We start from the raw sequence: 24,176 nt of genomic DNA, 5'->3' as shown, positions 1-24,176 counted from the left end.
ATAGGGCCCCGACCTTCAAGTAGGCGGTGCGGTTGGCGCGCAGTTCTCAGGGGCCTTCTAGAATCTCCCGCCAGCCTCTCCGCTGCCTGGTTACCACACACTGCCAGGGACACCCAACCTCCTCTCTCGAGGGCCCGGGTTGGCCGGCCCAGCTTTGTAGGGCTGATTGAAGGCCACATCGACATAACAGTTGAAAGGGAAGGACGCGGACACCACCCGGTACCCGCCCCAGACGTTTCCAGAGTCTCCGCTTAGGCGACCCGTGGGGGTCGCGGACCGGGGACAGAGCAATGGGGCGGGCGCGCAGCGCCTGCCGCAGTCCCAGAGCCGCCCACCGCAGCCCCACGGCCGCCTAGCGCGCGCCCGGACTGCATTTCCCATAGGCCCGCGCTGCGGAGCACCGCCCACCCGAGCCCACGCGAGTGCGCGGCCGCGAGGTGTCCCCGCCGCAGCCCCCGCCCGCCCGTCCGCAGAGCTTTTGAAAGGCGGCGGGAGGCGGCGAGCGCCATGGCGAGCCCGGGCCGCCTACTGTGCGTGCTGGGCCTGCTACTCTGCGGGGCGGCGAGCCTCCGGCTGTCCAAACCCCACGGTGACACCGCCAAGAAGCCCATCATCGGTAAGGAGGCTGTGCGGGGCCGCAGCATATGGGGAGGGGCTGGGTGTCGGCGCTGGGCGCCTCCCGCCGCCGCGCTCCAGCTGGCGCGTCCTACCGGGGGAAACCCCCAGATGTGCTTGGCTTTTGGTGCAAGGAGGACCCCGGGCTGGGTACCATTTGGGTCGTACTGAAATGTACCTGGTTGAGGTGCCTCGTTCATGCCTTTAGACCCATATGGCTCTTAAAGATGGGAGGGAGGAGGGTGCACCGTGAAGAATCCTGCGGATTTTCTTTTTTTCTACACAGCTGGGAATTTATACTAAAATAAAACATTTCTTTTTCGCACATAGTTGGGAATTTTTTACTCATTTACATCTACACGTGCGTGCATTACATTCGTCAAAATGTCTCGGGTTGAGGGCGTATTTAAAATACCAGTGTATTGTAATATAAAATCAAGAAATTAAGGTATAATTTGGATTTTGTCATGTTCAGTAGCAGAGGACAGCAGTGGCTAATATCCTAATGTAGGTTCTATTTGACGTTAAAATGCAGTACACAATTTTTCGTTTCCAACATATTTGTGTTTTAAAGAGATAGTAAAATCAGTCTGTGTTACCAAAACACACATTTGAGATAGGCCCAAGGAAGGCTACCTAGGAGAAATCATCCTGGGGTTAAAATTTGCCCAAAGAAATTTGTGTATGGACATTAAGATTAGTTTTATTTTGGCTGTAGGATTATGCCTTTCATACTATTTTTTTCTATGAAGATTATCACTGTATTCTGTAACTAAACAGAAATTAGATGAGTGTTTTTTCATATAGGTAGTGCCCAATTTTCAAATAGGTTGCTTACTAATATTTGGAACTTATTTCATAGCTGTTTAACATGGTGATTTGATTCTCCGCGAACTAACTCAAGCTGTAATTAATGTAACAGGTTGCATATTGTGTGTCCAGAGAAGAGAAAAAAAGCAGAGGGGATTGTTTTCCCTTTTCTAGAATCAGGGGTAGCCCTGTGTCAAATATTTAAAAAACGGGCTTTGCTTTTGGTCACTGAGATTAGCACAGAATCATTAACTGAGTACCGACTGTGTACACAGTCTTGCTCTAGGAAGTGCAAAGGATTAAAAGATGACAAGGAAGCTGCAAAAGTTAACAGATGGCCTTAAATTATTGGTGAAATTTTGGTCACATTTTGAGGGACAGGGAGAACAGCTTGAGCTCTTTTCCCAGGGATGGGAAAAGTGAGTATGCTGGGCCCAGGGGAAGGGGAGATATTGGTGGAACTCACTTTGATGTACTTCTCTTTCTGGTAACCCTTGTGCTCCCATGATGCCCCATGTCACCTTTGTGGTACCTCACTCCATGTACCCTGTACCACTCCATTTCCTATGACATTCCTAGTTCTTTGTTCCCTAGCCAAACTTTGTATTCCTTAGTAAAGATGATTTTACCTACCAGTAAGGAGAAAAAGTCTTACTGAACAAATTTGGTCGTTTGATATGTTACCTGAATACCTGATGAATGCCAATTGTAAGAAGCTGGAAATACAAAGTGAGTAATACAGACAACAGCTCTTCCTATCAGGTGGCCTACAGAGACACTGAAAGTGTTCCAAATGCTGAAGTGCTGAATAGTAGTAGGCACAGGTACTCACCCGACAGACGTGTTTTGATGTGTGCTGGTTGCTGTACTGTGCTGGGGCTGGGTTTCACTGGTAAAAGGAGGCCAGAGAGATGGGTGGGGCAGAGCACACAGGGTCTTACAGAGTTTATTAAAATTTAGGGACCCACTGAGGTAGTTAAACAAGGTGGTGACACCTGCTTGCTGATCTGTCTCTCCCTGATCTCCTTTCCTATAGCTTTTTGCCTTCACTCACCTGGCTCTAGTAATACGGATTCCTTGCAATGTGACAGGCACCTTCCTGACTGCTGGCCTTTTCTCTTACCTTTCTTTTTTCCTGGATTCCTCTTTTCCCAGATATGTGAATATGGTTTACTCTGTCACCTCTCTGGAGTCCTGGCTCAAATGTCATGTTTTACCTTCTCAAGGAGGACTTGCCTGGCCACCATATTGAAGACACTGTCCTTTCCTCCATAGATGGGATCTCCTTCCCCACCTTCTTTCTCTCCTTAGTGCCTATGACCAGCCACTCTATATATTATGCCTTTTTATCTTGTTTATTGTTTGGCCCCTCCCCCCTCCCTGATACATATTCGAATTAATACACACAGGGTAGGGGTTTTTGTTTGGTTCTCTCATATTCCTGTGTCCCCAGCACCTAGTTTGTTGCCTGGCATGAGGTATAATTCAATATTATATTGAATGACTGTAGGAACAGGAATGGTGATGTGATCCGATTTGCTTCTATATGGGAAGCTGCTTGGAGCTTGAGGGATTTCTTAAGAGAAGATGTAACAAGACCTTCTAAGAGTCTATTACAGTGCGGTGGGGAGAGAAGAGATATTGATAGCTTGGGCTAAAGTAATGTTGGAGAGGTGTGGATGGAAGATGTTTTCACTCCTTTGCTTCATTGTCAGGGAATCAGTGTGTCTGTGAGAAAGGAGTGACAGCCTTGTAGATTTAAGGATCTGTATTCTTTAGATGGATTCTAGGTCTACAGTTGTTTGAAGGCTGCACGTGCTACTGTAAGTGTAGGTCTACAGTTGTTTGAAGGCTGCACGTGCTACTTGGCTTCCCTGATGTGGTGAGAGATAGATCTACTTGAAACTAAGATTAGCCTCCCCTGCTTCTTTCCCACAGCCTGTGGGTGGACTTGGAGGAGAAACTTCCTATTTAATTCTGTGAATTGAAATAATAAAATATGGTATTTTTGCTGTGATAGATTTCAGTTTCTGAGCAAGAAGAAATTTGCTTGAAACTAAATTTTTTTTTTTGTTATTAGGAATATTAATGCAAAAATGCCGTAATAAAGTCATGAAAAACTATGGAAGATACTATATTGCTGCATCCTATGTAAAGTATTTGGAGTCTGCAGGTGCAAGAGTTGTACCAGTAAGGTATGATTCAGTGTTTTTTAAAATTTTACTCTGTAAAGAAATTGCTGCATATGGCCGGGTGCGGTGCCTCATGCCTGTAATCCCAGCAATTCGGGAGGCCGAGGCGGGTGGTCTACCTGAGGTCAGGAGTTCGAGACCAGTCTAGCCAACCTGGTGAAACCCTGTCTCTACTAAAAATACAACAATTAGCTGGGTGCAGTGGTGCACACCTGTAATCCCAGCTACTGGAGAGGCTGAGGAAGGAGAATCGCTTGAACCAGGGAGGTGGAGGTTGCAATGAGTTGAGATTGTACCACTGTACTCCAGTTTGAGCAACAGAGCAAGACTCCGTCTCAAAAAAATAATAATTACTGCCTAGTATCTCTAAAATTAGTGCTTTCTCTTTATGATTACATTGTTTAAATGCAGTAACATTGCACCTGATTTTTGCCACAAACATGTTGCTTAGAGTCTCTCATTGAATTGTTCAATGTGGGAAGCTGTGTGTTACCTGTAATGTCATTAGAGGTACTGTATGTCATATGCATTAGCATCAAGAATGAAATGATAGTTTCCTTTACCCCAGAAAAGGTGGTCCTCACAGACACTATGAAGGTAATGGAGTAAAAGAATCTAAAATTTATGCAAACTCAGAGTGGGAGAGGGTGGTTGTGGGGGTGAGAGATAAAAAATTACATATTGGGTACACTGTGCATTACTCAGGTGACTGGTGCATTGAAATCTCAGACTTCACCACTATACAATTCATCCGTGTAACCAAAAGCCAGTTTTACCCCAAAGGCCATTGAAAAAAAATTAAAAAAAAAAATCTACAGTTTAACCAGCTTTATTCTATAATATTAGGATAGGAGAACACTTAGGGAATGAAGGAGGTTTTTAGAAAATGACTTTTAAAATACCTTCACACTCTACTTTAAAAGTTTGTAAATTACTAATGCATTAGAATTGCTTCAGTGTAGATTATAGGTATTGCAGTTTTAAAGGCACTACATTATTTTTGTGATAAAATGTTCCTATAAGAATAAAATGATTCATCTCATATTTTCATTTAGAACTGAATTCTTCCCATATTTTTCATTTGGAAGGAGATAACAACCAGATTCTTACATGTATTTATAATATCTTGTCAGCTAAAATTAATGTATTTTATAATCTTTCAGCACCCTCATCTAATCCATTTTGAGTGATTTCACACACAAAACACTATTTATTCTATACAGCCTGTTTCTGCAAATAATTTCGCATCAAAAATTATAACAAAAGTACTGTTCAAATACTACTAATAAAGCCAATATTACAATTTAGAGAATTGTACCACAAAATGGCCTTAGGTTTGGATTTATAAGAATTGTTTTCTCATATGATCTTTTACATTTAAATTAACTGTTTCTACACCAAGATTACCATTTGCTTTTGATATTAGTCTTTCATATTTTAGTAGCATATCTAATTTTACAAATGACATTTTGAAACCCATATAACATCAGAGTTTTAGAGCTGGGGAAGAGGCTCTAGAAACAAATCTGTCACTGGTGAAGAGATTGAAATGGTAATCAGTAGCCTCTCAACACAGAAAAGCCCAAGACCAGCTGGCTTCACTGGTAAATTCTACCAAACATCTAAAGCAGAATTAATACCGCCCTTCTTACGCGCATTCAAACAATTGAAGACAGTACAATTCCAAGAATGAACCCCAATGTAAACTAGGATTTGGGCAATTATGATGTGTCAGTGTGTTTTTATCAACTGTTACAGTGTACCACCCAAGATGTTAATGGAGGAAGCTATGCATGTTTTGGGGCAAGGGTTGTATAGGAAATCCTTAACCTTCCCTTAATTTTGCTGTGAACCTGAAATTACTCTAAAAAATAAAGTCTTTAAAAAAATAAAACAAAATGCCTTAAGGCAGGTAGACCAGTTTAGAGGTAGTTGCAGTAGGCTAGGTGTGAAGTGTTGAGGGCTTGGCTTAGACTGGTGGTGTGGGAATGATAGGTAAGTGTTGTTTAAAAAAAATCACCAATATATGATGACTAATAAAAGGGCACAGGGAGGAAAAAATAGATAAGGATGATGGAAGTTTTGAAATCATGGGAGTTTTGAAACTGAATGACTTTGCAGAATATTGGTATTTGTGAGAGATGCTGAGAACATGACTGTCAGCATATAGGTTAATTTCCAGCTTGGGTTCTCAGAGTTCATTTAAGGTATATTGTTGGAATCATGAGATCCTGTAGAAACAGTGTAATACATAAGGGCTAAGTTCACAGACTAGCCTGCAAATGATTATCTGATGCAAAATAAGACTGAAATGATCATGATGATATTAGGTTCATTTCTGAATTTTGGATGCTAGGAGTCAACTTCTGTGGTTTAGAAGTGAAAAGGAAGAGATGGGAGACCTGGGAAGCATTCTGAAATAGGTCAAGACATTTGTCTTTGGTTTCCTTCTGCCTTCTTCCTGCTACCTTCTCTCTCAGGTGCTTGGTGCTCTCAGGTTGTCATAAATTCCCAGTGCAGGACTAGTGGAAAACAGAATGTCCTGCTTCCTCAGAGGTAGCATACAACAGCCCATGGGCTGCTGCTTTTGGTTTAAAAATATATTTTGTTCACACTGTGTTTTAAAACACAAATCAGGCTGGGCACGGTGGCTCACATCTATTATCCCAGCAATTTGGGAGGCCGAGGTGGGAAGATCACTTAAGCTCATGAGTTTGAGACCAGCTTGGGCAACATGGAAAACCCCCTATTTATAAAAAATTTTTTTTAAAAGCCGAGAGTGGTGGCGTGTACCTATGGGCCCAGCTACTCAGGAGGCTGAGGTGGGAAAATCACTTGAACCCAGGAGGTGGAGGTTGCAGTGAGCTGAGATGGTGCTACTGCACTCCAGCCTGGGTGACAGAGCCGGACCTTTCTCAAAAAAACCCCAAAGACCACAAATCAGACTTTATAAGAGTCTGAATTTTTGGTTCTTTTGAAGACAGTTATTTGGATTGGGTTTTAAATGGGGCAGAGACTCCCCATTGTCAACAGTGCTTTGCCATCCTTTTCATGCTGCTAAAACTGTGTCATTTGCCATCATCACCAGGCTTAAGCCATTTCCTTACACTTAAGGAGAGAATAAACTGTTCTTATACTTTGTTGAAAGGGTCTTTTGTTTCAAGAAATGTCTGATAACATGCAACTTACAGCTGTATTCTCTGCCAGGGCCCCTAGGCACCAGAGTTGTGACATGGCACACTCCTTCCCCTGTGACAATTAAGCCTCCTAATAGTGACAAGTGGGGACCAAAACTATAGTCATGGACAGTGTGGGAACCATTTATTTAGAATTAATGAAATGACTGAAACTAGCTTGCACTGCTAACTGGCAGGAGTTCTTGGAGTGCAGCTGTGTGATCTAAATCCATTTTGGTCCCTGATGGTAGTGGTTGCCCATTCTGGTTTAAATATCCATGGGGAGAATTCTGGGTCCTGACTGGTTGGTTCCTTTTTATTGCCACAATCTGGGGAGATTAGATTGGCAGAATACTGGGTACATGTAGATTCATATTTCACCTCCCTGTCATTTCCCAAGGCAGGGCTACCTGTCAGTATTTTCTCCACTTAAGACCATGGTAAGCACCATTCTGGTATCACTCATTGTTTTGTGGCTCTCTGCCAGGAAGAGATTACTATGAACTTGTGAAAGACAGACCTGGACTTGCAAAGCTTGTTTGGACTTGAGAGTAGATCCCGAAGTTGTTTGCTGGCAAAACACAGCCTGTGTTCTGGATATCACAGGTGTCTAGTTAATAATCGGTGTGAGGGATCTTACCTCCCCCTAAAACTTCTTTGAGGGCAGAAATGGACTAGTTGACATCTAGTCATAAGTCTGCTTCCTTTAGGGCAGGTTGAGAGGACAGGTACCATTTATTCTCTCGCAGAAACCGAAGGCTGCTAAATGTGGGAGAGTTCTTGCAAGGATTTCACTGACTTGGTGCTCTCTTCCCTTATTGTTGCATTTTATTGAACTTTTGGGAGAGCAAATATCTTACTGTGACTTAGTAAATGTTGTCGCCGTATGTCACAGATTAATCCCATCTTTTTTTTTTTTTCTGGAGAAAGGGAATAAAGTCACCAATAATATGGCAATTGTTAGGAGGCCCTTAAGGGGTGTTTGATCAAGGGTCTTTCAGAGTAATTACCTGGGCAGTTAGGCTGTTCTACAGTCATCTCTGTAGTCCGTCAGTTCAGACTAGATCTGAACCGTCCTGACTTTGAAACGCAGAGTAGTCCCTAGATTCTTGCAACTAGTTTGTTGAGGTAGGATGAAGCAGAGACTTGGCATTTATTTATATATTTTTTCATCTGCCAGAGCTGCCTGTAGTTAAATAGGCATGATAAATAAAGTTACTTAAAGGAGTCTTTACATGAAACTACTGACTATTCTTACATTTCTTTTTGTAGTTCTTGGTTAGTAGAGAAATTACTGGTGCCTAAATCTCACAGTCTTTAATGTTTTGCATACTAAAATATACTTCACAAGGTTAAATTACATTAGATCACAGAAAACATATTTACTTGTCTGATTAGCAAAACAAGGATAGAATTATGTGGCTTTCAAGTGGTTTGCAAAAATGCCTCTAGGAAAGTAGATAATATTGTCTAGTAATTAAAATTAGTTTTATTTGACTTTTAAAAGTAATGTGGTGACTTCATTTAGAGGTTTACTTGTAAGTTTCACAAATATAACAATAACTGTTTTTATTGTTATCAGGCTGGATCTTACAGAGAAAGACTATGAAACACTTTTCAAATCTATTAATGGGTAAGTTGGCAGCACTGGTTTGATGTGGTATATGAGTGGTCTACATATATGTCTGCTTTTGTAAAAGAAATCATACAAATATTATACATGTTTCTTTGTAACTATCTTAGAGTGGTATAGTATTAGTTTTCTGAGTTCTTTTATAGGATATATTTTCTTGGGAGATGCAAAAGTTCTTCAAAAGAGGAAGAGGCAGATTAGGAAATGTATAATTGTTACATAGTAGACACACATAATTTTTTTAAACGTGTGACTTAATCTTTGTTCTTTTAATGCTTGTCTCAAATGTTTGAAGCTACCTTGAATGGCGTGGCATACTGCTTGCATATGGAGTTTATAAGTCCAAAGTCTGAGGATGTTGGTTTTTTTTTTTTTTCAGGTGTATTGGAAAAAACTGTTCTCTCCTCTGGTTTCACCACAAAAGATATGTTAGCTCACAGAACAAGACTTCTAATCATATGAAAAAAAAAATGTTCACCATTACTCTTAATTTTAGGAAAGAAGGCTAATTACAGCAGTCAAAAACATTTAATTACCAAGTTGGCAGGGATCAGAAAGTTTGCTTATACGCTATAGGGCCTGTGAGGAAACAGGCATGCTCATACTTTATTAGAGGAAATGTAAATCATGTAGTCTATTTTGGGATAATGTTGCAATACCTATTGAAATTAGAAGTACATACACCCTTTGACCTGGGAACTTGAGGAGGAATTTTATTTTATAAATATATCCCACCTTGCATGAAGACTTAGACTCAAATATATGCATTGTATTAGTAGTATTGTCTGACTGTCACCCAGTAGTCCATCAGGTGAGAATTGGTGAAATAAAACAGACTATGTACATTTAATAGAATACTATGCAGGAATTAAAAAATGAGGCTATCTGTAGATGCTGACTTGGATCACCATTGTCCCCATGTGAAAAGGCAAGGCATGTGATGGTGTGTATAGCATACACCCCCCGTTTGCTTTTTGTTAAAAGTCAGGGTGAAGAGATATGCATATTTCTACAAATCAACACAGCAGATTTTAATGGCAGTCATTTCTGATTGGGAATAGGGTGGGAGGACGTACTTTACTGTAAAATGTTTTTTAAAAGAGCTTTATTATTTTACTTCTAAAACCATGTTAATTTATTGTTTCTTTTAAAAAGCCATGTTTACAAACACCGCATGTTCTGACTCATAGGTGGGAACTGAACAATGAGATCACTTAGACTCGGGAAGGGGAACATCCACACACCGGGCTCCCTATTATGGAAGGAGGGGGAGCGGGAGGGGGGCGTTGGGAGGGTTGCATGGAGTTATACCTGCATGTAAATGATCGAGTGATGGGTGCTGACGACGTTGATGGGTGTAGCACCACCAACATGGCACACGTACTACATAATGCTAGCAAACCTGCACGTTGTGGCACAGTACCCTATGAACTTAAAGTATAATAATTAAAAAAAAAGAAAAAGCCTTGTTTAGAAAATTATTTGCCTTCAGTTCAGTTTGGTTCAGTAAATATTTACTGTAAAATCATTTCAATTTAGTAAAACATTTACAATGCCCAGTATGTGCTGTGTGCAAGGTACTTTGGCATGGACAAAGATCATTAAGTCTAGGCTAGAATGTAATAGTAGAACCTCAAAAATAGACCTTTTGAATCACTTCATTTTCTTCCCATCCTCTCCCCAATTGCATTCCTGTTTGGAGAGGAATCTGAAATCAAGTAGCAGTGTAGACAGTAATACATACTTTTGGGGGCTAGCCTGTCCATTTGCTCAGTATGTCTTCATGCAAACCACCAAAATGAGTCCATTTTCTATCTTCCTCACTTGTTTTCTGCGTTGCCACTAATTCTTGCTCCTGTAGGCCCCTTTTCTCTCTCATGTAGTCACTGAAAGCTGCACTCCAAAGTGGGTTAAATTGGAGGCCTTATTTATATCTCGGAGTGTCACCAGAAAATGAGCTGTATTCTAATGTGACTTCAAAAGCACCTTTATTGAGTCACTATTATGCATTGGACCCCATAGTATTTTGCAGGGGGAATAACAGAGGTGAAAAGACAGAGCCATGCCTTAAGGAGTTTGTCATATAGGAGGGACAGTCAGGTTTTGCTGCATGAAAGGACTTTGGGGTTAGACATACCATATTTGATCAGAGACAGCTTTTTAAATACTAAGTTAATGTCTGTAAGCTGGAGACCTGGGATGCAAAACATAAAAATTAAAAAATACTGAGTTAATGGAAAGAGAGAACGCTAATGAGTCTTCCCTAAGCCACTTTTAATTGTGGGATTTTCTGCTTGGGTTTGTGGTAGATATTCTCCCACACAGATGCTTGTATGTTTTCTACCAGACTGTGATCTTCCTAACAGCAAAACCACTCATGTTTGTCTCTCTAGGCAAGTCCTGAGTCTAGCTCATGGAAGAAACAATATATTTCTTGAATAAGAACAGTCTCACAAGTGATATATCACATATCTCAAACTTGTATTTAAATATTTTCAAAATTTTAATATGTTTAATACCATTTTTCTTATCTCTTTTGAATATCCTTGGTTCTTTCAAGACCTTGCTATAAATTTTAAATTTAAAAGTTTAATTTTAAAAGTTGGTATAAAAACATGGTAAAATAGTTTTCTATATTTCACCTTTATAAGTGTATAAAATAATATCAAATATTTTGATAGCCTTCTTTTCTTAGACTTTTGTAGAATCGTACTTACGTTTCTTGAAAAAAAAGTCCTAATACCGTGCGTATTTCTGAAGAGACTCAGGGTGATAAGAATTAAGTTCTTGTAGAAATTTAATTCCAGCTTAAATATATTTTTATGACCAGCTTGTTCTTTATAGTTAAATTATTTGTGAGCTAAGTCCTACCCACCTGCAATTGATTTGGCATCACAGATCACCTTCTTTTAAACCTGGCTAAACCTGGAATTTTGTCTGTCTTTGATATCTAGCTCCGTGTACTCTTGCCCCTCCCCTACTTATTTACTTTTAATTTTCCCACACTCTATTTCATCAAAGAAACTTTTTGAAGAAGTTTTTGGAAAATACTCTCTAAACTGTTGTTAACTGCTGTAGTTTCTGAATGGCTGGGATTGTAAATATTTTATAATTTCTTTTTTATTTTTCTAATTTTCTTCAAGGATCTTATTGCATATGTAATAAGAAAATCATTTTAAAATAAAAGCTTGTTTTCTGTGTGTGTATGGGTCAGAGGTGGCAAAATACACCCTATTTGATTTATGTGACGTTGTTTCAGAATCCTTTTCCCTGGAGGAAGTGTTGACCTGAGGCGCTCAGATTATGCTAAAGTGGCCAAAATATTTTACGACTTGTCCATACAGGTAAATATCAGCTATTGCTTGTTATTCCAGATGCGTTTTTGTAAGTTTTGTAAGTTTTAGTGAGAGTAGTTCTTGTTTTAAGCAGATGGTAATGCTCTCTTCAAAATTACCCTTAGCCTCATCATACCTTTAACCTTGAGGCACCTGTTCTTGGCTGCGCCCAAGTGAAAGTGTTTTCCATGTGCTTCATCTAATCCTGGGCTTCCAGAGACCCTTCAGAGCCCTGCTGACTGGTCCTCTCTTGATGCTTGTTAATGTGAACCATGTCCTTATGTGATGTAGACATTCTGATGTCCCTCTCTGTCCTCTTATTTATTTTATTTTATTTTTTTTGGCATTGTTTCTCTGTTATTAATTCTCACTTCTTGAAATCTTCTTCCCATCTCATTCAATCCTATTTGAACTTTCTTCACAGTTACCGTAGACTCCATGTTCATTTATCAAGCAGAGCTTCTGAACCTCTGACTTCTCCTTTGTAATGGTCACAGTGGGACTGCCTTTGTACCGTAGCTCAAACCCTTACTGTTTCTATCCTCAACTATTAACAGTGATTTTTAAATTAATCTTGCTGGCCCTAGTATCTTACCAATCCCCCCTTAAATATTTCCCTAAATAAGTGTTTTTAGCCTTTGAAATACTTGTTTCAAACTTTTAATAGCTAAGATCAGTAATCTGTAGGCTTTTATAGTCTTTGGGTCAAGATATACAGTGTGTCCACAGCTCATGTGTTCCAGCCTGTGTGGGAGCTTGGTCTGAAGAGAGATTAAGTGATAACCTACTTATGGATCCTGGAGAATTCTTCAGAAATCCATGTGTAACTCAGGTGCCTGTTTGGTAATGACAAAAGATATGGCTAATTTTTATTTTGAAAAGTTTGAATAAACTTAGTTTTCTCTTTTTCCACCTGCAAAGGGTTTTCATGATGGAGACTATTTTCCTGTGTGGGGCACATGCCTTGGATTTGAAGAGCTTTCACTACTGATTAGTGGAGAGTTCTTATTAACTATCACAAATACTGTTGACGTGGCAATGCCGCTGAACTTCACTGGAGGTAAGAGTACTCTTTTCAACCCTTTAAAAAATATTTACTGGGCAGGATTAGTAAGTAGCAAATATGAAAGTAAAAGTACTTATTTTATTTTCTTTTAGCCTTTTCTCTGAAGAAAAAAGTGCTTACAACATTAGCATTTAAATTATTTACACAGGTTGAACATGTGAATGACCATCCTTGTACTCATTTATGAGGATGACTTAAGGAATTGTGAATTTTAATAACTCATTGCTTCTAGTGATATCAGGACTGTGTGTGATGAAGAACTCTGAAATGGGATCTGATTTTGAGTCCTAGCTTTCTCACTTTGACCTTGAGGAATCATTTTTACCTCTGAGGTTCAGTGTCCTCATTTGCAAAAGGTCTAACGCTTAGGGTTTTTTTTTTGTGTGTGTGAGAATTAAGTAAGATTTTTTTTTCTTTTTTTCTTTTTTTTTTTTTAGACAGAGTCTCTGTGTCACTCTGGAGTGCAGTGATGCAATCTCAGCTCACTGCAACCTCCCCCTCCAGGGTTCAAGGGATTCTCCTGCCTTAGCCTCCTGAGTAGCTGGGACTACAGGCGCCCCACCACACCTGGCTGAATTTTGTGTTTTTAGTAGAGACAAGGTTTCACCATGTTGGCCAGGCTGGTCTCAAACTCCTGACCTCAGGTGATCTGCCCATCTTGGCCTCCCAAAGTGCTGGGATTAGAGGATCCACCGGGAAGTGCTATATTTACTCAGTAACCAGGAACTCCAGTGAATTTTGGTGTGTAGAGTTTTTACTGGAATGTTATTATGAAATAATTGATTGAATCGTTGCCTATGTAACTGAACTCAAATCTCCAGCCCCTCTTTCATACTTGGAGATTGATTGGGCTGGCTCGAAGTTTCAACTTTCTGATCATGAAGTTAGTTTTTCGAATGATTAGTCTTCATCCTGAAATAATTGAGGGACCCACCTTGAATTACCACATTAGCATAACAAAAATACTTTTATCACTCCAGGATTCCAAGGGTTTTAGAAGCTTCCTGTCAGGAACCCAGGATGAAGACCAGAAAGATTCTTAATGATAGCACTCTGTATAAGTAGATAATGATTATTGTTGGTTACTTGATCTCTGAATGCTTAGAATTGAAACCACCAGCTATTTCTGTTCTCTTGAGAATTTTGCAAGGAAAGTAGCAGTCATACTTAAAACTTATAGAATGCTTTATGCTTTTGAAAGCTCTTTCTTCCATTGTCTCACTTAATAATTGCAAAAACCCAGTGGGAAGTACTGTTTTGGTCAGAGTACTTTGGTTCTGTTGCCAGAACCCAGTTTATACAGAAAAGGAATGTTTCAAGGTGCTGCGATTTTCATGGAAGTCTCTAGCAAGAATAAGGGGCCTGGTTTGCAACAGCTGGCACTATCGCCTCGAAAACGTCAGTCTTTTCTTCAAAATCTATTTGTTGGTGTTTGAATCTGTGCAGTACCTTCAGGGTTGACCACTAAGATATATTGCTTTTTGATCTGTTTACTCAGTCAAAATTTCTTGGCTTGGTTCATGTTCTTTTTTACATTGTTTGTATTTTTATTTGTTTGTCCCAGATACCTCTGAAAATATGTTGAAAGTTTTGGATCCTTTCATGGGCAGATACGTATACCCATGGAAAGTTTTAACTGTTTTTCAGAATAGTCTGTGGAAATCTAGTTAAGATTCCCTGCCTGTTCTATAGCTTGCCAATACTATATCAGAAGAATTTTACTTATTCATGTTAAAATTCTAGAAGAAAATTACTTATATCTGGAGCATATAAACACATTTTGTAACTTGATTGGAATACTTCTATGGAAATGATGTGTTTTGCTTATCATTTAGTCATCTTGATTATGTCTTCATAATGGCTTCTCTTTGGGTGCAGATAAGTGATTTCAGTGGATTTTATTTTTTGTGTGTTTAAATTATTTCTCTTGCACTTAAATTATTTCAGGTCAATTACACAGCAGAATGTTCCAGAATTTTCCTACTGAATTGTTGCTGTCGTTAGCAGTAGAACCTCTGACTGCCAATTTCCATAAGTGGAGCCTCTCCATGAAGGTATCACACTAATTACACAATGAAATTAATATGTTTAGAATAACTGCAGAAGTAATCATTTTGTTTTATTTTCGTATTCTAGAATTTTACGATGAATGAAAAGTTAAAGAAGTTTTTCAATGTCTTAACTACAAATACAGATGGCGAGATTGAGTTTATTTCAACAATGGAAGGTATATCACTATAGCATGTACGCTTTATTTCATTTATTTTATATTTTTGAATTTTGATTTTGTATGTCTTAAAATCATGTTACTTTGGGGCCTGAAGATGGATGTTAGGCATTTTGGGAGACAGGAGACATGTTTTGTCCATGTTTCAAATTAATTGCAGTTTTCCTGGGTATTTTCCTGAATGGGGTGGTGAAGAAGAAAGGTAAAAGAATAAAGGAGGTGGAGATGAAGAAAGAAATGAAGAAAGTGACTTCTGTTTCTGGCAGTATTGCAGATGAAATACCTAGATAGACTTTCCTCCAGCCAACAACAAACTAAATGTGGGTGATAATGGAAAAACCTAGTAAATATGCTGATCAATTCGCAAAGACATAAAGATACTCAGGTTCAAAATTTTAAGAGTTGAGTGGAATGTTTAAACCAGCGTTATTGAATCAGGAGAACTTGAGACAGTCAGGACCCTCTACATGGAGCAAGACCTGGAAGGCTATACCTGCAATGTAAGGCTGAACTCAAAATACAGCTGGAATCACCCCCACAGAATGGCAAGGAGAATTGCCCATCCTGAGCCTTGGGGCTAAGGCAGTGGGGTGGGGGGCAGTGAATAAAGCCTTGAATGTTTATAATGATGGGCTGTTCTAGTGTGGCCAGCCATTATACTAACTGGAAAGTTGGACAAAAGTAAGTAATTTTGTTCAAGGTTGTATCAGACTGGTAATGCCCTCACATGTGAGGCTGAAGCAAATGTAAATAATTATTTTGAGAGGACCAGAGGTTCATCCCAGGCTTCAAGGAATTTCCATATATGAAATTTGAAGGAAAATGAACACTTCACAGTCAAAATACTGCTAATGTACAAGCAAGCAAAGTACTGTGAATGAGAACTAGCAGAGATAACAGAGGTGGAAGCAGACCTGCATAAATGTTAGATATTAGTATTATGAGATAAAGTATAATATATTTTAAGTTTTAAAGAAAGAAATAAGAATGCTTGCAAATATAGGCATGAAACAATCAGATTTGAAAATAACCTAATTCAGCTATTAGAAATTATAATTGAGGCTAGGTGTGGTGGCTCACGCCTGTAATCCCAGCACTTTGGGAGGCCGAGGCGGATCTCCTGAGGTCCGAAATTCAAGACCAGCCTGGCCAACGTGGTGAAACCCCATCTCTACTAAACAAACAAACAAACAAAAAAACAAAAACCTGGGCATGGTGGCACGTGCCTGTAGTCCCAGCTACTTGGAGGTTGCAGTGAGTCGAGATTGTGCCACTGCACTCCAGCCTGGATGACAGAGCAAGACTGTTTCAAAAAAAAGAGAAGAAATTATAATTGAAATAAAACCCTCAGTAGACATGTTAATCAGAAGGTTAGACACAGTTGAGGAGAAATTAATGAACTAGAATTGAAGAGATGTGAAGGAAACATTCAGAATGCAACATAGCCAGACATGTAAATGTAAATGCCAAATGTGTCAGAAGAAAGGTGGGAATCTGGAGGGTAAAGTGATTTCTTACATACCTAACCAGAACTCTAGAAGGAATGGGAAAAGTAGGATAGAGACAGACTCTTTTTTCTGTGTTTAAAAAAAAAAAAATTCAGGTGGATAAAAGACCTAAGGAGAAAGGCACACTACGATAAAGTATTAGAAAAAATAAAGGAGAATGTCTTTATGATCTTGTTTAAGGGAAGGAGTTTTGAAGACAAAATATAAACAAACCATAAAGGAAAAGCTTGATGAATTCAATCAAATGAAGAAGTTGTGTTCATAAAAGAAAACAAAGTACACAGAGAAGAAAAAAAGGGGAGGTATTTGTAATGCATATAACTGACAAAAGTTATGCGTCTACCTTACATAAAGTAAAACTATGATTTAGGAAGAAAAAGTAACTTATGAAACATGGATATGAGGGCTGGGCATGGTAGCTCACACCTGTAATCCTAGAACTTTCAGAGACCAAGGCGGGCAGATCGCTTGAGGTCAGGAGTTTGAGACCAGCGTGACCAACCTGGTGAAACTGCGTCTCTACTAAAAATACAAAAATTAACCAGGTGTGGTGGCATACGCTTGTAATCCCAGCTACTTGGGAAGCTGAGGCAAGAGAATTGCTTGAATCTAGCGGGCGGAGGTTTCAGTAAGCTGAGATTGCACCATTGCACTCCAGCCTGGGCGACAGAGTGAGACTCTGCCTCAAAAAAAAAAAAAAAAAAGAGAAAAAAAAGGATGTGATATTTGAATAGATACCATATAAGAGAAACTTGTCCTGTCCACTTATGGCTTGGTGAGATAAGTTGCTCAGTGTAATTACAGGGAATTAATTCATGATCAGGGAATGCAAATGGAAACCAAAGTAAAAATCATTTTATACCCATCAGATTGGCAAAATTAAGAAGCCTGCTGATAACTAGTGTTACCCAGGACATGGCACAGCAGGTGCTCTCATGCACTTATGATTGGAAAACATTTGGCATTTCTTAGTAAAATCAAACATTTTCCAGTTTTGTTACCTGGCAGTTTTATTCATTGCTTAAAAAATACCTTAATTAAATAATTTCATATACCAGCAAAAAAATGGGAAACAACTCAAAAGTCCAATAGTGCAAAGGATACGTAATACTACATAGCTATTAAAATCAGTGAGCACACTGGTGTGTACCACTGAATGAATCATGAAGACAATTTTGAGTTGAAACAAGTCCCAAGAGAATACATGCTGTATATTTTCATTTATATGATGATTAAAATTTGGCAAAAAAGAAAATGTATTGTTTGGTGGTAACTCTAAGGCAAGGATGCGGTGATGAATACTTATGAGAGTCCTTCTCACTGGGCTGAAGGGGTGGGAAGGACAGTAGAAAGGCTTTGGAAGTATTAGTCATGTTTCCTCCTCGCAATCCGGCAGACCTCACTACATCAGCATTAACCACCTGCTACTTGGATTGCTGCAGCAGCAGCCTGCTAAGGCTTCCACAAACCCATCTTCTTCCAGCCACCCACTCGTGGTCTGCTGAAGTACCAGTCTGATAGTATTGCCTGAACAAAACTCCTCAGTGGCTCCTCTGCATTGGAGGATGAAGTCTAGATTTATGAGCTCACTTCCTCCACACCCTCTCTCTGCCTTCACCTCCAGCTTGTACCCTGCATGACCCTGCTACACACAGCCCTTCCACAGAGCCATGCTTCTTGGCTCTGCGCACCTTCTCATGTGCTTTCCTCTTCTCTGAAAAGCTCCTGCTTTCCCCTATTTGTTTCTCCTGATGAACTCTTAGCCATCTTGAAAAACCCAGGCCACTTGTCATCCATAGAGGCCTTCTCTACCATCATTCCTCTTCTCCATCACCTTGGTGCTTTGTGCTATGTGGGAATGTTTCCTAAGAGCACATATTTGCTCTTGTTCTATCCCTCTAGATGAAGAGCTCTTTGAGATCAGGAACTGTATCTTATTCTCCTTTGTGTTTCCAGGGCTTTATGTAAACCTCATAGATGTTGAATGAATGCCTACTTATTTAAATGATAGAATATTGGGTTAGAAGTTAGGGAATCAGGTTCCCTGTTGGTTCTGCTTTTGACTATGCCATACCAGGCTCATTTGAAAATTTTCTCCCACCTCCAAAATAAGAACACTTGAGATGCTTTATTATTTGCATATTTTCTTTCCACTCTTGATACTTTTGTCTAAATCAGTGAGGCAGGGTATGATTCCTCATTTTCAGGAAACTGCACTGGTCTTTTAGTAATGCAGTTTACTAAAGAAGAGTAAACCTCACTCGTTACTGAATGTCGGTGACTTCAAAAAGTTTATGGGAAAAATTGAATTAAAATATAAAAATAAAACTATAAACTTTGTTTCTCAAGCTCTATCAAGTTTAAGACATTTTTGCCTGTGATGATACCAGCCTTTTAGTTCATCCCTAAAGAACTGAGGGTCCTGTGAATTGAACCATGTCAAATGCAGTCTTTTTTACATTCTTAACGGAAATGAGTGCCCTTTAAAGACTTTTTAAGATTAGGAAACAAGAATAAGTCAGAAGGAGCCAAATCAGGACCATAAGGTCCTAATGGTTTCTCATCAAAATGCTCACTAAGTAGCCCTTGTTGGATGAAAGGAATGAGCAGGAACAATGTCATGCTGGAGAAGGACTCTGGAGAAGCTTTCTTGGGTGTTTTTCTGCTAAAGCTTTGGCTGACTTTCTGAAAACACATAAAAAGCAAATGTTACTGTTCTTTGGTTCTCCAGAAAATCAACAAGCAAAATGCCTTGGAGCATCCAAAAAAACATTATGACCTTTGCCCTTGACCAGTTCACTTTGGCTTTGACTGGACCACTTCCATCTCTTGGTAGCCATTGCTTTGATTGTGTCTTCAGGTTCATACTGGTAAAGCCGTGTTTTATCTGCAGTGGCAGTTCTTCAAAGTAATGCTCTAGGGTCTTGATCCCACCTATTAAAAATGTCCATTGAAAGCTCTCCTCTTGTGTGCAGCTGATCTGTGTGCAGTGGTTTTGGCACCCATCGAGTGGAAAGTTTGCTCAACTCTGGTTTTTCAGTCAGGGTTGTGTAAACTCTCCCAATTGAGATGTCTGTGGTATTGGCTATTCTGCTGTTTATTGTCCATCTTCTTCAATTAAGACACAAACAAGATACATATTTTCCTGGCAAACTGATGTGAATAGTCTGCCTGGAGGGCTTCAACATTGTTTCATTCCGTCTTAAAATGAGTTATCCATTGGGAAACTGCTGGCTTCTTTGGGGCATTATCCCCATAAATTTTTCATAAAGCGTTAGTGATTTCACCATTCTTTCATCCAAGCTTCACCATGAATTTGCTATTTTTTCTGTCTTCAATTTTAGCAAAATTCATATTGCTGTTACAGGGGTTCTTTTAAAACTGATGTCTTATCCTTCTTAGTGCCTCACACTCGATCCTGTTCATACAAGTTACTTCAAGTTTATTTTGGTGCAAAAAAAATGTTGAAACCCTTGCATAATTTTTTTCATAATACACATTTTCCATGAGCTTTTTGAAGACTTCTTATATATATGTTATGTATGTCTCTCTTTCTCTTTCTGTCTCTGATTCTATTGGATGTAAATCCTTTTTATGATTTAAGACATTTTTTGTCCTCAATAGTGCTTCATGCATTGGAAAATTTACTAGAAGATCTGCTTTTCAGTTAACTGTACGTCACAGTTAATTTGCTAGTCCCCCAGCCTGTGGGCCTCTTGCCGGTAGCTTCACAGGTAGTCCCAGAATAGAGAGGAAGAAATGATAGTGTCACATGGAAGTGGGGGAGGCAGGGAGCTGAGTGCCTGGAATTGCATGAGGCGGGTGTTTCCTCTCGTGAATATCCACAAAGCTGGGATAAAATGTCTCCCTTCTGGGCCTGCTCTCTAGTCAGGAAGCTTACTGGGATGAGAATGGACAGTGCTCTTCCCCCTAGATATCTCTTCTTTCATTAATTGTCTTCATTCCTCCAAGTACTTTCTGATGGTGGTCATGGTTACAATTCCAAAGCAAAAAATAATAGAGGAGAGATTTTTATTTTTTTCAAATCAAAATGAGGAAAGGCACATCTGAAAAAGAGATGAATATGTGTATTTTTCTGAAGGTAACTATTATACATATTCACATTTTTTTGAATTGTGGAATTGTTCATGCTTACGTAAAAGTAGAGAGAGTAATATGAACCCTGGGTGTCTGTCTCAGTTAGCTTCGACGATTGTCAATAGCTCTGTGTCCCTTCTTGTTTTATGTCTGCTTTTAAACTTGTAAAAAATATTTTAAAAATGTATACCACAAAGTCATCAGTCATTCCATAGACTGAGAGAGAGACACAGTTTAGGCTGGGACAAACTGGCTTGTGGGAAAGGACACCAGAAGTGCTGCCATACTTCATTCTCATGTGAATAAGACGTTATGGGAGGACAGGAAAGCATGCTATGAGACGGGGCAGAAAGAGACCCACTGTGGAAGAAGCTTGTATCACCAATAAAATGTGCATCTGACTTTTGGGCGGGGATACGTTCCTCATCTCAGCTTCTACTTTGCTATGAATATCTCAAAAAGCAAATCGCTCTATAAATTGTAAAAGGTTTGCTAATCAGTGAAATACATTACTGGGAATTTTCACATTGAGTGTGAATGGAAATTATTTTGTGTCTGAGAGAATATGTACAATTTTACCTTGTCTGCTATTGTGAGTTATAACATGTTTTACATAAGACATAAACCAATTTCATTATAAGTAACATCTTAAACCATTCTTAGTACTTACTAATTTGTGTTCTTCTTACAGGATACAAATATCCAATATATGGTGTCCAGTGGCATCCAGAGAAGGCACCTTATGAGTGGAAAAATTTGGATGGCATTTCCCATGCACCTAATGCTGTGAAAACTGCATTTTATTTAGCAGAGTTTTTTGTTAATGAAGGTAATATGAGGGTATATAATTTTGTCATTTTGGGGTAGTTTTGAAGAAAATTGCCCTCATCTGAACTTTTACCTACCTTTTTGCTCTATAAATGTTTTGGAAGTTCTATAGGTTTAACTTTAATGAATAATACAAATGTTAAGTAATGTGAAAGCCCTGAAATTGAGATGTTAGGTATTCTAATAAAACCAGGACAGTTATTTCAATTAACAGTATCACACATGCTTCAGTGGGCAGAGTTCTTGAACAACAGCATGAAGAATGTTGAGAGTTTTTTCTTTCTTTCTTTCTTTTTCTTTGTTGTTTTTGTTTTGTTTTGTTTTGTTTTGTTTTGACAGGATCTTGCTCTGTTGCCCAGGCTGAAATGCAGTGATGTGATCATAGCTTATTGCAGCCTTGAACTCCTGGGCTCAGGGGATCCTCCTGCCTCAGCATCCTGAGTTGCTGGGACTACAGGTGCACACTACCATGCCAAGCTCTTTCTTCTAGGATACTTTTCATTTAGATTCTTCCCCATTACTCTCCATTTTTTAGAATAATTTTTTAATTATAACAGTCTCTGAGAATTAGGTGTTACTTTTCCAAGACAGTGATAGAAATTGAATATATACCACCAGTTTGTGATTTTAAGGCTACCTGTCTGTAGGCGTTGGCATAGTAGAGAAAGCAGATAAACTGCCTGCTTTTTGGTGATGAAAACATAGGTATGTTTGTGCTGTGTTATGTTTGTGGTAAACCAAGAATTTGGTTGTAAATGCTCATTTCTTAGTTGAGCATTTTAGGTACAATAAGTCCTATGATTTAAGCAGAACTGTGTATAGCGCGGGTCCTTAAACTACATTGTTTACTTTGAAGCTGTTTCATTATAACATTGATGGAAAATGGTTTTGTTATACATTGTTTTGCTTAAAAGTAGTACAAGAACCTATCAATGATGTTAAGTGAGACTGTAAGACAGAGGTACAGAAACAACTTGTAAAGGATAGAGATCACTTTAGTGAGGTATAGCCATTTAAAGACTTCAGTGAACTTTGTTGTCATTCCATCTCCAAGCTTGTCCTAAGTTTTTATCAACTCTCCTGCCATTGCTGGGAAGTTAAGTACTTCCTACTGAGTTTACTCTGCTTTAGAATTATGCAAAGCTGAGTGGATGGTTTAATGACAAAAACTCCAAATTAAAAAAAAAAAGTATCCCGTATACAGTATTAGTCCAAAGGAACGTTTTCCTGTGTGCGTGGAGTGAATGAGGGCAGCAGTGGCAGTGCCGCATTTGCTGCAATAGTAGTCACGTGGCATTTGGTCTATGTGGTCTTTATCTTCCAACATTATTCTTTCTAATATTGCCGTAAGAGCCTGTATTTACTTTGACTTTGGGAGCTTTAGGAGCTCTCACCTCCTCACATTCCAGCTTGCATCATGACAAACTTCTCACTGTGCCTCCTGGTTTTTCATAATTCTGCCTTACCTGTGAAAATGTCTCACTTCTCCATCTGCCTCAGCTTCGCCAGTTTCTCCATCCTTTTTCCTCTCGTAGCATCCAGTGATGATACGCCATAAAAACATTTTTATATGATTCTGTGTGGTTACGAGGCTGAACTTCTTGAGTGTTAGGACCTGTTCTGTTTATATTTCCATCCCCAGGCTGTGTATCAAGTCTTGTGTACACATAGCCACTTGGTAAGTATTTGAATGGGTTGCAGAGTGAGTGAGCACTGCATGGGATATGCTGCAGGGCGAATGCAGCACAGCTGCTGTGTCCGTGGGCGACTGTGCCATAACATAAATCGGGCACTGCTTTATTTGGGGAAATGTTGTAAAGCATTTCCCTCCCTCCCTCCCTCCTCTTACTCCTTCTCCTCCTCCTCCTTCTTCCCCTCCCCTCCCCTTCTCCTCCTCCTCCTCCTTCTCCTCCTCCTCCTCCTCCTCCTTGAAAACAAGTTTATTAGAGAAGTAAAGAAAAAAAAAAGATGGCTGCTCTATAGGCAGAGCAGTCGCATTTCTCTTCTTGTTGATATTTTCCCACTTAATAATGCTGATTGCAGGAAGAAATGTTATAAAATAGTCTCTTGAAGATTTTGTCATCTAATATTTTTAAAAATTAACTTTTTTTTCTTTCAGCTCGGAAAAACAACCATCATTTTCAATCTGAATCTGAAGAGGAGAAAGCACTGATTTATCAGTTCAGTCCTGTTTATACTGGAAATATTTCTTCATTTCAGCAATGTTATATATTTGATTGAAAGTCTTCAATTTGTTGACAGAGAAAATTTGAATAATTCCATGATTAAACTGTTAGAATAACTTGCTACTCATGGCAAGATTAGGAAGTCACAGATTCTTTTCTATAACGTGACTGGCTCTGATTCTTCATTCAGTATAGGACTATTTATATAATATTTGATAATTAGTGAGACATAAATAATCAGAGTGTTTTCATGGAAAAGCCTTATATCTGAAGATTGGAAAAAATAAATTTACTGAAATACAAATATTTTTTCTAATTGATTTGCTTTGGAAATAAATACCATCCCCTACCTGCCCACCCCATCCTCCTTGCTGAAAAAGAAAAGAATCTTTTAAAATCCTACCACTTGTTCATTGTGATGTCTCCCTCCTTTGGGTCTCAGGAGTATTTGTGTGTGTGTGTATGTGTGTGTGTGGGGGTATGTGTGTATGTGTGTATCTCC

General features: G+C 39.2%; 1 protein-coding gene across 1 annotated transcript; it reads left to right on the top strand.

Moving 5' to 3' along the window:
* The first annotated feature begins 239 nt into the window (after nt 1-239).
* Nucleotides 240-23,978, top strand: GGH (gamma-glutamyl hydrolase). Its single transcript, XM_017893481.1, has 9 exons — nt 240-616; nt 3,506-3,620; nt 8,376-8,426; nt 11,686-11,770; nt 12,683-12,821; nt 14,775-14,881; nt 14,964-15,054; nt 21,352-21,489; nt 23,608-23,978. Exons 1-9 carry the CDS (start codon nt 508-510, stop codon nt 23,727-23,729), a joined length of 957 nt encoding a protein of 318 aa, XP_017748970.1. The 5' UTR covers nt 240-507; the 3' UTR covers nt 23,730-23,978.
* The last annotated feature ends 198 nt before the right edge of the window (nt 23,979-24,176 follow it).

Source organism: Rhinopithecus bieti, unplaced genomic scaffold (genome assembly GCF_001698545.2).
Source record: "Rhinopithecus bieti isolate Rb0 unplaced genomic scaffold, ASM169854v2 scaffold_21726, whole genome shotgun sequence".
Classification (NCBI taxonomy): Eukaryota; Metazoa; Chordata; class Mammalia; order Primates; family Cercopithecidae; genus Rhinopithecus; species Rhinopithecus bieti.
The sequence above is the reverse complement of the archived record's forward strand: the minus strand, read 5'-3'. Positions and strand labels throughout refer to the sequence as shown.